Source organism: Echinops telfairi, unplaced genomic scaffold (genome assembly GCF_000313985.2).
Source record: "Echinops telfairi isolate 266 unplaced genomic scaffold, ASM31398v2 ScPeMD7_7469;HRSCAF=8507_0, whole genome shotgun sequence".
NCBI classification, from domain to species: domain Eukaryota; kingdom Metazoa; phylum Chordata; class Mammalia; order Afrosoricida; family Tenrecidae; genus Echinops; species Echinops telfairi.
This window is the reverse complement of record NW_022111372.1, coordinates 24,674,724-24,688,567: the sequence shown is the minus strand read 5'-3', so window position 1 is coordinate 24,688,567 and position 13,844 is coordinate 24,674,724. Positions and strand designations below refer to the sequence as shown.

The 13,844-nt window shown below is 46.7% G+C and overlaps 1 protein-coding gene across 2 annotated transcripts in view; it reads right to left on the bottom strand.

The window, feature by feature from the left end:
* Positions 1-13,844, bottom strand: part of IFNAR2 (interferon alpha and beta receptor subunit 2) — a 49,902-nt gene that overhangs the window by 19,891 nt on the left and 16,167 nt on the right. For both annotated transcript variants that reach the window (XM_045284865.1, XM_045284864.1), the window contains exons 2-5: positions 12,012-12,107; positions 5,029-5,070; positions 3,543-3,666; positions 2,065-2,234 (exon numbers count right to left, since the gene is read on the bottom strand). In XM_045284865.1, coding sequence (XP_045140800.1) covers positions 2,065-2,234; positions 3,543-3,666; positions 5,029-5,070; positions 12,012-12,066 — 391 coding nt within the window. In that variant the 5' untranslated portion in view covers positions 12,067-12,107. The remainder of the gene's footprint in view (positions 1-2,064; positions 2,235-3,542; positions 3,667-5,028; positions 5,071-12,011; positions 12,108-13,844) is intronic.

Below are 13,844 nucleotides of genomic sequence, written 5' to 3'. Positions count from 1 at the left end.
TGGCAACAAATGTACAAATGTGCTTGACACAATGGATGGATGGATGGATTGTGATTAGAGTTGTATGAGCCCCCATAAAATGATCAAATTAAAAAAAAATTCTCAGAAGAAGCAGCTCAAAAAAAAAGCATTGGCGCCTGGCTGGGGCTGCTCAGCACTGCCTTGAGCTGGTAAGCTAAGCAGCACGGGGAGCTGCCGCCAAGATGCAGAGGAGGAGGGTCCAGTGACTCTCAGATCTGTGTTTGTCCTCTGCATCGTGGGTCCAAAGTGGGTGCACACTTGGGTGTTCATACGGACAAGAGCTATTGGCCTACACCGATGTTCATGACAGCATTATTCAGCACAGTCAAAACTGAAAATCAGCTAAGTACATGCCGATCAGGGTGCAGATGAACATATTACGGTACGGGTTCACGATGGACTATTACTTAACATAAACAGGAATGAAGTTCTGATACACGCTCCAACGTGGCTGGACCTCGAAATGATTCACAGTGCGATTGAGTTCATTCTGACTCCCAGCAACTCTAAAGCACAGGGGAGACGTGCCCCTGTGGGTATCTGAGACTGTAACTCTTTACAGGAGTAGACAGCCTCTTCTGCTCTCCTGAGGAGCAGCTGCTGGTTTCAAACTGCTGACCTTGCGGTTAGCAGCCACCACTCCTTTGAAAACATTACGCAGCATGAAATAAGCACGCTATTCAAAGGACACATGCTGTGTGGTTCCCCCTTGAAAAAAAGGAAAACAAAACTCAGTGCCATCAAGATAAGGAGCTCGATAGAGATCAGAGTTTACTGGTGGGAACCGAGGTGGAGCAAGGGGTCAGGGCCTTTGCTCAGGGCATCACTGAGTTTCCACTAACGGAGATGGCGAGACAGTGCAAGGAGCAGCATCACTATCGCTGAACTGTACGTGCAAAAGTGGCGGAACGGGCCAATGTTTTTTTTTTTTTTTAAACATTTTATTAGGGGCTCATACAACTGTTATCCCAATCCATACACACATCAATTGTGTACAGCATATTTGTACATCATTTCTCAAAACATTTTCTCTCCATTTAAACCCCCGACATTAGGTCCTCATTTTTCCCCTCCCTCCCCGCTCCCCTCTCCCACATGAGCCCTTGATAGTTTATAAATGGGTATTTTGTCATATCTTGCCCTGTCCGACTTCTCCCTTCACCCACTTTTCGGTTGTCTGTCCCCCAGGGAGGAGGTCACACACAGTTCCATGTAATCGGTTCCCTCTTTCCTACCCATTCTCCCTTTACCCTCCCTGTTTTGCCACTCACACCACTGGTCCTATAGGGCTCATCCATCCTGGATTCCCTGTATTTTCAGTTCCTATCTGTACCAGTGTACCTCCTCTGGTCTAGCCAGTCTTGCAAGATAGAATTCGAGTCATGGTAGTGGGAGCGGGGAGGAAACCTTTAGGAACTAGAGGAAGGTTGTATTTCTCATCATTGTTACATCGCACCCTGACTGGCTCATCTCCTCCCCGAGACCCCTCTGCAAGGGGATCTCCAGTGGCCTACTAATGGGCTTTGGATCTCCACTCCGCACTGCCCCCATCATTCACTATGGTGAGATTTTTTGTTCTGATGATGCCTTCCACCTGATCCCTTCGACACCTCGTGGTTGCATAACGGGCCAATGTTTTATTCCATGTATTTTATCACAGTAATGATTAATAGTGTAAAACAGCTCCTGGGCTATGATTTGAGGTATTAAGGAGTTCAATGGCTAAAGAGCTATGATAGGTCAGACTGGGGCCACATGAGCCCTACTCTCAATTTCTGCCGGCTTTTCAGGCAAACAGAGTGCCTGCCCCACACAGGTATATTAGAACTCATCCGTAAGGTGCAGAGCATCACTCCGCATTTCCGAGAAGAAAACGGGCTCTGAAGCAAATCAGTCTAGTTAAGAGGTGGAGCCAGGAAGTGACCTGCGCTCTGAGTCAGAAAGCCCTTTGTAGACCTTCCAGTCTCCTGGCAGAGCACACATAACAATAACCTAGAGGCGGACGAAGAGGAGGAGGGAGGTGAGAACCAGAGATCCACTCACTGTACTTAGCCAGAAAGAAATCGCCCATGCAGTTGATTAGCACCCTGTTCCCTTCGAATCCCATTAGTTGGATGACGTAGGTCTCCTGCATGCTTTTCCAATCCGTTAGGTTACAATGTCGTTTCGTGACATTTTCACAGCCAGCAACCAGCATCATGCTTTCGGGTGTACTTTGATAAAGAAAATGTAAAAGGAAAGACATGAGAGAGGCAATCTTTAGTAATCCTCTAATGAGAATCACAGTTACATGCCGGATTCAACTTCCTCATACATCTCTATGTCTATATCAAATCATCTTTGCTAACCACCTTATGGAATCGTGTGTGTACATACACTTCCAACTCCTTTTACATGGGACCCAACACCAAACCTAACATAGAATTGGTTCAGAGTCACAGCAACTGTATAGGACAGGGTAGAACTGCCCCTGTGGGTTTTTCCGAGACTGCAACTCTTTAAGGGAATACAAAGCTTTGACGTTCTCCCTCTGAGAGGCAGGTGATTTTGAACTGCTGACCTTGTGGTTAGCAGTCCACCACATTATCCACTATGCCACTTGGGCTCCTCCATAACTGTTACTAGCCAAATAAAGAACCAACAGAAAGACACTAGGAGGGGGTCATTGGATGGAAACAGCAGCTTGGGAGATGATTGTTCAGAGAGATGTGGACAGAGAGAGATCCATCCATCTTACACCACCTCCTAAGGCCGGGATACTGGTGCAGAGACACTAAGCTCTGTGTCCAAGGGCCACAGTTGGTGGTGACCAAGCTCAGTTTTGGATACAACGCTGTCTAAGCAGCTTTCTGGTGCACCTGTATGCCTGCACAAGTGAAGACCAACATAAAGTAGCAGTGTGGTTCCCCAGACCTTTGGACCATGTCCTCAAAAAGTGCAGGATATATATACACCCTACCCACACATCTATGTGTGCATATGCACATATGTAGTATACTTACAGAAACACATATAATACATGTAAAATACAATATGTATAAGATAATATGAATATATAACATGTACAATCTATATACATATAACATATAGAGTTTACACTGACAGGAACAATGAAAAAATTGCCAAACCATAAAAATAAATAATGTCTTTACGAGGCTTTTGATCTGTAGGAATTAGCTTTAGTTATAAATATGTTTTACTAAACACTTATAAATCTATAAAAAGTTATACATTTTATTAAAACCGTATACATTTATCTACAATTAAAAAAGTTATAAATACAAGTTCTACTAAAACGCTTCAGATTGATAAAAATATTCAAGTTTAAAAGTGGACAAGCCTTAAACCTTCTAAAGTTTTGAATCAAAACAACAACAAAAACCCCCCCAAAACTAAAGGGACAGAAATGAGAGGGAGCGCAAATAAATGTAGCTCTCGTACCAGTCAATGTCTCTGCTCCCACCCTCACAGTCGACCAGACCATACGTTTAGTAAAAGTAAAAGTGAACCGTGAAACCAACCTCATGATGGTGTACCATAATGTATAGTGAGTCGGAACAATGGAAGAGTTTTTCAATTCCCACGACAATATGGGCAGAAAATTTTGTAGCGTCATATTAAAGATGCAAGGCTCATCTAACAACTCTAAGGACGACAGGAGAGAAAAAAGAAACAGGAAATTGAAACCCAGAGCTGTATTTTGGTCACAGTTCAAGATGCCTGGTAGAGTCTGGACGTCACTCTTCCAGGAGAGTTGTCTCCCAAGAAACCCAGGGGTCTTTGAAACACGAGTTCTGCTGGATGGACATGAGCAATGAATTAATAAAATGAATGAAAACGAAACCTATTGTTAGGGGAGGCAAGCCCAGGACACAGGAAATCAACTCTCTGTAAACAGGATTTGGGCTGAAGGTCTTAATCAATTCTCTCTGACTGTTGGTGGAGGAGTCACTCCAAATAACTACAGCTACTCTCTGCTGCCTGGACCACACTCCCTACATCCTTGCCCCAGACCCATCCTACTTTCTCAGCGTATCTCCCAACTCCTCCAGGAAGTCTTCCTTTAGCAGCTCCAAATCAAACTACAACCAAACGGACGGCCATCGGATCGACTCCGACTGGTGGAGACCCCATGGGACAGGGCAGGACCGCCTCTGTGTGTTTGTGAGGCCGCAACTCTTTACGGGAATAGACAGCCCCGGCTTTCTCCCATGGAATGGCTCATGGTTTCATATAACCCAATATCCCGGCAGGGTTTCCTCAGCTACCGGACACTTTCTCTCCTCTGAATTCCCCACCGCAGAACTGCGGAGGTCAGAAGACGTGCACTTTCTAGGCACTTAACTCCCACAAGGCCAAAGGCGCTACTCTTAGACCCATTTTATTGATTTTGACCCTGGAGGCAATGGCACACAGCGGGGGAGTGGCAGAGCCAAATCAGACTCGACTGCCACACTTGGGAAATCCTGCCTTCCCCAGTTCCGTCTCTAACGCTGTCTCCCTTTCCTGTGGTTAGGACAGGGCTTGTGATTCTGGTTGCCAACTTGTTCCTCTCTCAATGCTTTGGACAAGGCCAAACACCTAGCTAGTTCTTCGTGAAGTTCTTAATATAAAAATACCCTTTCCCCTTATCTGCTATCAATAAGTGGAAGAATACAGATCACAGAGGAATGCTTTCTGGACTGTTTTTGGTTTGGCATAGCCTGTGTCTTCTCATTATTCTTTAAGGGAGAATACTGAGCACTCTGTGCTTTCAAGGGGTTTACAGATTTTCTGGAATATCAATTTATCACAATCACGTGAGGCACATGGGAAAACCACAGTTGTCCGATTGACTGAGCTTCCTTTATCAAGACAGTATTTGAAGAAAAAAAAAAAGGATTCCAGTAAAATGGGCAACAGATCTGGGCTGAGAAATCTAAGAGCCCCTTGTTTGGATTTCTGAATAGCCACCCCAACACTTTAACCCTTTCACAAAATTTCGTCAAACCAAGAAATATCTCTTACCAGGCAAAGAGAGCGAGGTGGCAATCACAAGGCTGATGTACACTGGAAAAATAAACAACTTATTAGAAAAGTGACAATGTTTTCTCTGGACTCAACCTATAATTATTGTTCTACGCCTGGGACTCTCTTACACAGACATATTAAAAGTGGATTGAGACATTCTTGCACTAAAATAATGCTCAAGTAAATGGTTCTTAGTTGTCATCATTGGTCATGGCTCCTCATAGCGCAGTAGCACATGGTCCAAAGATTGTGACCTGAGTGGATGCAAGTTAGGATCCTACTTAGGAGCTGTACTCTTAACAGGGGTGAGGCCAGTTGAGAGGCTGTTCCAAGAAGCAGCCATCTCTCTGGGGGAAATAGAATATGATTAGGTATGTTTATAATGAATAAACATTAAAAGTAAAGAGCACCACCCATCCATCAGTTTGTTGTACTAGGGTGACTTGCATATTGTTAGGGTGCTGGAATCGATGCCACTGGTATTTCAAATATCACAAGGGTCACTCATGGCGGAAAGGCTTCAGCAGAGTCCAGACACAGATAGCGAGGAAGAAAGGCCTGAGGATGAATCCAATGGGGATAAATCACAACAGAATATTGTTTGATATGGAGCCCCACTGGACTGCAGAAGGCCATCAAAATCAGTGACTACAATGATGAGCATCAGCAGGCCAAGGACCATGAAAAGCACTGGGTGATGCTTCCTTCTGTTGTACCTGGGTGGCCATGAGTCAGGGCTGTTGTGATGGCAACTAATAATAACAACAAAAGGATTTGGGGGTAAAGAGAGTTACCAAAGGCAATGGAGGAAAAGGAAAAGGGCATTGGTGATGGCACTGGGTGGTTCTCAACCCCTTGGTATGGGTGTATGGGTGCAGATACCTGGGGACATTTGCTGTCCAGCTGTCACAATGCATGGGGGGTGGGGAGGTAACTGGCAATTAGTGTCAAAGATCTAGGATGCTACACATCATAGAGAAAGAACTATCTCACCTCCAATAAACCATGGACTCGATAATGCACTGACACTGAAATACAATCAGACAGTCATGGAGAGGCATGCACTAAAAAGGAAGGAAGGAATAGATGGAGGGAAGGGGTGAATTTGAGGAGGAGGAGAGAGCAAGGACGAGAAAAGGGGAATGAAGGAGGCAGTACATAAAGGGCTGAAAGCAAAGTTCAACAGTGACTTTCTAGTTTGGTGGGTGTGGTAGGGGGATAAAGAGTTTGGGGTGATAGTTTCCACTCTAGACTGAGAGTGTTTAGAAGAATTATTCTCCAAATTACACATGAGGATATTTTCCATCATAACTATGCCTTAAGTCACTCTTGTTTGTTTTTCTAAAATGAAAAAGGCAGAAACCCATTCTGAAAACCAAACTCTTAACCCACACTTCCTATTTACCTCTTGTAAAGGGGAAACTGAGTACAGGGAGGAAGACAGACATAACTGACAGGACAAGGGAGAGTAGAACAGAGATAGCTTTATTAGGGTGTGGGGGGGCTCCCGGAAGAGGTTCCATGACCTAGGCCAACAGGTCAGGGAAGTCGTGCTCAGCAGCTGGGGGCGAGGGTTTTTAAAGGGGTCGTGAGGAATGTATGGCAATCAGCATATGGGGTCTGGAAACTCTGAGAATTGCTTGTAGACTCCTCTTGGCTTTCTTGAACCTGGAACATCTGGTTTCACTGGTTATCTTATCTGGCGGTTATCTTATCTGGCGCTGTCTGCTGTCCGCTGTTGACCTTTGGGATGTGCAGGGAAGCACGTGCAGGGCTCGGACTTGCTTCAGCTTAGTCCAAACAAGGCTGCCAGCCCAAACATTCCAAACGTCTTAATATTGGTAATGGGGCAACGTGTTCTGTCTTAACTACTTCCTGCTGAGATAGGGCAAAGAAGGGGGTAATTAAGAGTTGGAAGGTTTGGGGGCCAGGCTGGCCAGCAGCGGACTATAAGGGTGGAGAAGAAGTTGATTAAAGGTCAGGTTGGAGATATTTTTTATTCGTTCCTGCAAAAATTTAAACACACACAGAGCTCAGAGTAATAGTACACAGATTATTATCAGAGGTTTTACGTTTTTAAATTTTTTTCATCCACGTCACAATGGTTTTGCAGGGTTACCTGTGCCAGGGATGTAAGTTGTTGCTGCAAGGAGGTGAGAGACTCCGAGGTGGGGTCCATGACTAGCTGGAGTTGTCTGTTACAGTTTTATTTGGAGCATGCTGTGGTCTAAGGATCTCCTAGAAATCTCTGCTGCTTCCAGGGAGGAGGCAGACCTAAGATTTACTAGGACAGGTAGGAATACAGCTTAGTTTTGCCTTACGAGCCCTGATTTATTATCCTGATAACAGCACTCTTGAGCTTGTCCCTGAAGGGAGGCTAGAGACTGGGAAGGATTAGGAATGCTGCTCCTCTGACCTTTGGGTGGGGAGTAACTACGCTAACTCAGACTGGCCATATAGGCTGAGCTGTGGAACTGCATACAGTAACTGGAAAACAAGGTCCTTCTGTGGAAACATTTACACATTTAGTTATCTGCTCAGCAGTTGGAGGTCCTTTATGACTTAGTGTTTATTTAGAGTTAAACTCTGAGTGGTGGGGGTGGGGCACAGGTTTAAACAGATAGCAGCGGAATGAGAAGTTGAGGGAGTTGGGCTGTGTCTGCTTTAGATCTGTTTTAGGAGGGGCTGCAGGTAAAGGCAAAGGAATGTTGACAAGCTGGGTTAAGGGGGATGGTGAAAAAGGTATAGTGGAAGGGGGAATGTGGGACAAAAGAGTATAGGGGTTGGGAATTACCGTGTGTATGGGGATAACAGCTTGGTTAATGAGGGACAGGTCCTGGACCAAGCAATCAGTACCATTTGGTTTTTTACTGGTAAGATTGGAGTGTTGCAGGGATTGTGGGTAGGAGTAATGAAGTTGTTAGAAAGGAGGCATTGTATGATGGGTTAACACTGGGAAGCAATGAGGTCTGTAGTTCTTCCAGGTCGGGTGAAAGAAGGGGAAGGAAACAGGTGCTGTGAGACCAAAAGTTTAAGGTGTAAGGAGGTTCCTAACTAATTTAAAATGTCTTTTCCCAACAGAGGGATCAGGCACAAAGGGATTATAAGGAAGGAATGAGTAAAGGGCTAGTACACCTGGGGCAGGTAGGCTTGCCATAAATATCCATGACCGAGATTGAGGAAGGGCTGCCTAGCCCTGAAAATGAGGGCAGGTCAGAAAAGATAGCTTTTGTGTAAGAAGGAAATTTACTCACCCAATACCTTGAGCAATACCCCAGGCTTGGCAAGGGTGACTTCAGTCAATCCCAGCAGGGCCAACGGCGGGTCAGGAATTGGAAGGACAGTCCCTCCACGTGGAGACGCAAAGGGCCTGTCGCTTTTCCAAGGACAATCGGACTTCCAGTGTCCGCTTTGACCGCACGCCGGGCAGGGTTTGGTTGGAGCTTTAGGCCTGGGGCACTTCTGTGACCAGTGCCCTTCTAATCTGCACCTGAAGCAGGCACCAGGTGGTGGTTGTTGTTCCATACACCCTTGCCCCATGCTGCCCTTCCAGGGCCTCGGGTGGGGGGTGGGGGGGATCGCCAACCGCAGGGCTGCTACTAAGGCTTGGGTTTGAAAATTTACTTTTCTGGAACCAGGCATCCATCGCAGGCTGACGTTGCCTGTTCCTCACGGCTGTTAAAACCTTGAATGCCATAGTTGCTAAATCTCAGACCAGGGTTTGAGGGCCTTTCTTCTGCTTTTTTACGCTTTTAATGTAAAACATCAGTTAAGCAGCTTAAAAAGGTGGCTGGATTCTCGTCAGGCTTTTGAGTGATCTTAAGATTATTAAAATTGACTCATATGGGAAATGGCCTGAAGCCAAGTCAGGACACGCTGAAGCATTTTATTATGGTGGACATGTCTGTCCCTACCTGCTTGATTGTCAATTTGATCATCCTAACCAGGTTTTTGTCTGGAAACTGCCTAGGTCAGGGTCCATTAAATGAATCTGGTCGGGGTGCTGCTGAACAGCGAGAATAATGCGTTCCCTCTTATCTGCGGTTAGGGTAGAGGAAAGGATGACAAAAATATCATGCCAGGACAAATCGTAAGCTTGAGTTAAATATAGAAACTCCTTAATAAAGGTGGTGGGATCATTATAAAGGAGCCTAAACGCTTTTTAATTTGAGATAAATTAGTGAGAGAGAAGGGAACATGAACCGGACCACTCTTTCAGTCCCGGCCACTTCCGGGAGCGGACAGAGAAGGGGGTTCTGTGATAGCATGTGCTTGCTAACCGGGGAGGCGAGTGCAGACTCAGGTTCCTCCAGCGAGACGGGTAGATCGGGAGAAGAGGACATGGGGGCTCCAGGTGTGGCCAGAATAGGGAGAGGGGTGAGTAGGAGGGGAGGGGAGAAAAGGTGTTCAGGCAGGTCTGAAAAGGCACACACCAGAGGGGGTCCAGAAGCAGGAGAAGAGGAGGAATTTTTTTAATTAAGAGGACTTAGGAAGAAGAGCAGGAAATACAGAGACAGGGACAGGAGCTCAGAAGAAAGGCGGCCTGGACGTACAGAATCTCACACTATTTGTGAGTTTACTGGCAGAGAGTGTCGAGATTTTAGAGAATACTGAAATCAAACGTGCGGCAATTAAAGTTGTTACTTTCTGGAGCTTTCTGACCCCTTCCTCCTGCCGGTCTCAGAGTGGTGACCATGGATTTGTGCTCTGCTTCCCTATCTGGGAGAGGTCTGTTAGAGGCTGCGGGTGTTGGCTCAGAGGAGGCTGAACAGGGAGGGGGCCAGGAAGCAGAGAGAGAGACCCCGGGGAGTCTGAGGGGTCTGGCTCTGGGAAGGGGATGGATGTTGGAGGCACAGTGCCTCAGCCTTTGGGAGTTGAAGGGGTAGCGGAGGAGGTGATAATGAGGGGTACCCAGAATATGGAGGAAGCCTTACGGGGGAGGGGGGGCACAGATAAGGAGCCAGGGGGGTTGGAGAAAGACTGAGGGGAGTACTGTCAGGGGCCTGATTAAGAAAGTGTTTGGCTAAGAGAACTTGAGCAGGGTGACAGGTAGTGGGGAGGGAAGGGAACGAAGAAAGAAAAAGACCTGAACATATGGGACTTCTGATTATTTGAAAGTTTGTTGACAAAAATTGTTGAGGTTGCGGGGAACGTTAAAATCGAAAGTGCTATTTTCTGGCTAGTGCAACTCATTGTCTAATTGGTATTGAGGCCAAACTTGGTTACAGAAAAAGACCAGGCATTTAGGGTGGAGATCAGGAACCAAACCCAATTCAGTAAGGTTGGCAGTAGGCACCCCAAAGGACTGTCCTTAGGGGGTTGGGACAGAAGACTTCCCATTGTGTCTCAAACTGCAGGGGGTATGGACAGAGGAGAAGGGTGTCCCCATGTCCCCGTTCACACCCATCAGTCAGGAGGTGGCCCGGTAGCCCTTAGAGGCGTCCTGGTCACAGCTAGGGGCCCAATGGGAGAGTCCTGGACTCTCCGGAACAGGAAGGTTCCCTGGCGCAGGCCTGTGGCTTTAACCAGCAGACAGGGACCTCGGATCAGAGAGAGACACAATGGAAGCCGGCGAGGGGGAGGGGTACCTGGCTTTATGGCCGGTAAAATGGAGGTTGGTCAGGCCTTTCTTCAGGGTGAGAGGAAGGGGAAACAGAACATTTTAGAGAAAGCACTGCAGGGCCACAGACGCAAAACACACAAACAGGTAGAAAGGCTCAGGCACACCTTCTACGTTCCAGTCCAGGCAGAAGGTGCAGTGACTGCTCGGCCTAGGGCTAGGAGTCCTGTTATCAGCAGGACTCCCAGGAGGTAAACTCAGAGGCAAAAGGCTTGAGGCCACATGAGAGAAGACAGACACGAAAAGACGACACAGGAAACTGGCCTTATCGTCCCACCCCTTTCGGGGAAACGCAGTTATTTCCAGCTCCTCTTGGTACGAGGGTTGCAGAATGAACCCCTGCAGCAGAGCTACGTTCAGCTTCCTAGTGCACTTGCTTTTCAGGGCTTTCAGCTAGTTAGCCTCCTGTGGACCCTATGTTCCCGTATGAGTTTGCTGGTGCTCGGTGTCCAGAGTGACAAACAGACAAATGAGACAGGCGAACATACAGAGAGAAACACTGACCAGAAGTTGCTCGTTCAGACAGGCTCTGGAGGTTCAAGAGAAGAGGAGGGGTGGGCTGTGTCCCAGCCGAAGCAGGGCCGGGACAGCAGGGAGCGCATGTCCCTACCTCTCCCAGGTTTCGGCACCAAATGTAAAGCGGAAACCGAGGTACAGGGAGGAAGACAGACATAACTGACAGGACAAGGGAGAGCAGAAACAGAGATAGCTTTATTAGGGGGTGAGGGATCTCCCAGAGGTTCCGTGACCTAGGCCAACAGGTCAGGGAAGTCGTGCTCAGCAGCTTGGGGCGAGGGTTTTTAAAGGGGTGGTGAGGAATGTATGGCAATTATGGCAATTAGCATATGGGGTCTGGAAACTCAGAATTGCTTGTAGACTCCTCGCGGCTTTCCTTGAACCCAGAACATCTGGTTTCACTGGTTATCTTATCTGGTGCCATCTGCTGCTGCCCTTTGGGATGTGCAGGGAAGCATGTGCAGGGCCCGGACCTGCTTCAGCTTAGTTCAAACAGGGCTGCCTAGCTCATCTTGATCGTAGCATTGAGCAGAATGATACTCTGTCCTTTAGTGAGACTTCAGTTTGCTTCTCCCCGACAGGCTCTCTGTGATGAGAGCTGAGCCTGAGCTTGCTTCTGTAGGCCAACTGACTGCCTTTGAGTTCATTCCAAGTCATAGGACCCCATAGGACGGAGGTGAACTCCTCCCGAAGATTTCCGAGACTGTAAATCTTTATGGGAACAGACAGCTTCATCTTTCTCCAGCTGAGCAGCTGGTGGGTTTGAGCCACTGACCTGGAAGTTAATAGCCCAATGTGTAGTAACCCACCCCACCAAAGTGCTATGACAAAAAGTAACACTTACCCCAGGGATACCAATGAAGAGGTCTGATCATTGAGGCATTCTGGTTTAAAAGCATCTTTGATATTTTTTAAGCTCTTGCTTCATTTACTGTCACATCTGTAAGGAAAACAATCAAGAAGAGTTAGCATCTCTAATTACATTGTAAAGCTTTAAAAAAGGACAAAATCAAGATTGTCTGTCAGGGCCCTGCAGGTACTTCCCTGCACATCCCGGAGGTCAGCAGCAGACCGTGAAGCCAGATGTTCAGGGTTTGAAGAAAGCAGCAAGGAGTCGACAAGCAATTCTCACAGTTTCCAGACCTCATAGGCTAATTGCCATACATGCCTCACCACCCTTTTAAAAACCCACGCCCAGGCTGCTGAGCACGACTTCCGTGACCTGTTGGTCTAGGTCACAGAACCTCCTCTGGGAGCTTCCCCGGCTAATAAAGCTATTTCTGTTTCTGCTCTTCCTTGTCCTGTCCGTTTCCTCTGTCCATCTCTCTGTGCCTCAGTTTCACCTTTACAAAGAGAATCAAAGATCAGCAAGAAACAGTAATATTCTGAGTGGTCTTGCCTCAGCTTTGGGGACCAATAATTCCCTTACTTAGTCAGGGAGAAGTTGAAATATAACTTTTGGAATAGTTGATGCATTTACTTAGTTCAAAGATTTTAAAAATGCAAAAAGAAATTGTGAAAAGTTTCACTTCCTTTTGAAAACATTCATTAATTTATATCATGAATTCCTCAGAATGTCTTTAAACCGAAGCGCAAACTATATATATATATTTATATATATATTCCTGTCCTCCTCAACCCTCCATACCTGCCCCCCTCCCCTTTCTACACAAAAGATAGCATATACTATTTCTTGTTCTATTCTTGATTTTCCCACTGTTCTGGGGAAAGGGGCAAACCTCAAATTCGTGATATATTTTACAGAAATCCCTTTATTAAGTCTTACACAGGACAGAGGCAAGACAGAAACAAAACATCCAGACAAGGAAGGCCATGAGCATGAGGTCATATGGCATTCCAAGGATTCACAGCCATGTGGCCACTCACGGGGCTCAAGAAATTCACTGCCAGAATGGATTCAGACTCCTGGAGACCTGTTAGGACAGAGCAGAACTGCCCTTCTGGGTTTCTGAGACTTTCAATCTTCACGGGAACATCGCCTTTCTCCTGTGGAGCAACTGGTGGGTCCGAACTGTTCCAGGTCCCTTGGTTACTTATATATACAATGGAAAGCAATGGGTGTTGTAAACAAACATCATGGCTGGTGGCAGATCGGTTAAGCCCATCTCAGTGGCAGGCAGGACGCAGAAAAGGAAAGGGACTATGATTGGGACAGGCACATTATTGCAAATGAGAAAGGTTTGCAGCATTGGTTCTGTGGCCCTCTAGCCATGTTGGTCAGGTCAGGACTTGTAACCATGAAATCCTGGTAGCCCAATTTCCATCCAGGGCATGCCCAGGCATGTCTCTGAGGATGAGAGAGCCCCTCTCTGGGCTAGCTGGGGAAGTCACAGCAAACTCTCAATGCCCTCAAGTTCAATATGAGTCTTAATCAACTCGATGGCAGGGAGTTTTTGGTTTGGTCAATGGTCAGAAAGAGCTCTGTGGAGGCTGAATTATGTGACTACTCCACATGGATTGAGGGCTCCCACTCTGAAATGTAGCCTTCCGCAAACCTAAGTGCTTAGAATTTAAGCTCTAATAAATACCAAACCTAAAGAGCTGGGCCAATCTAGCTCAGAAGCAACAAAGCCCACATGGAACAATATATCAACCTGTGTGATCACGGGGTGTCGAACGGATCACTGAAGACAAATGGGTGCATAAGCAAATGTGG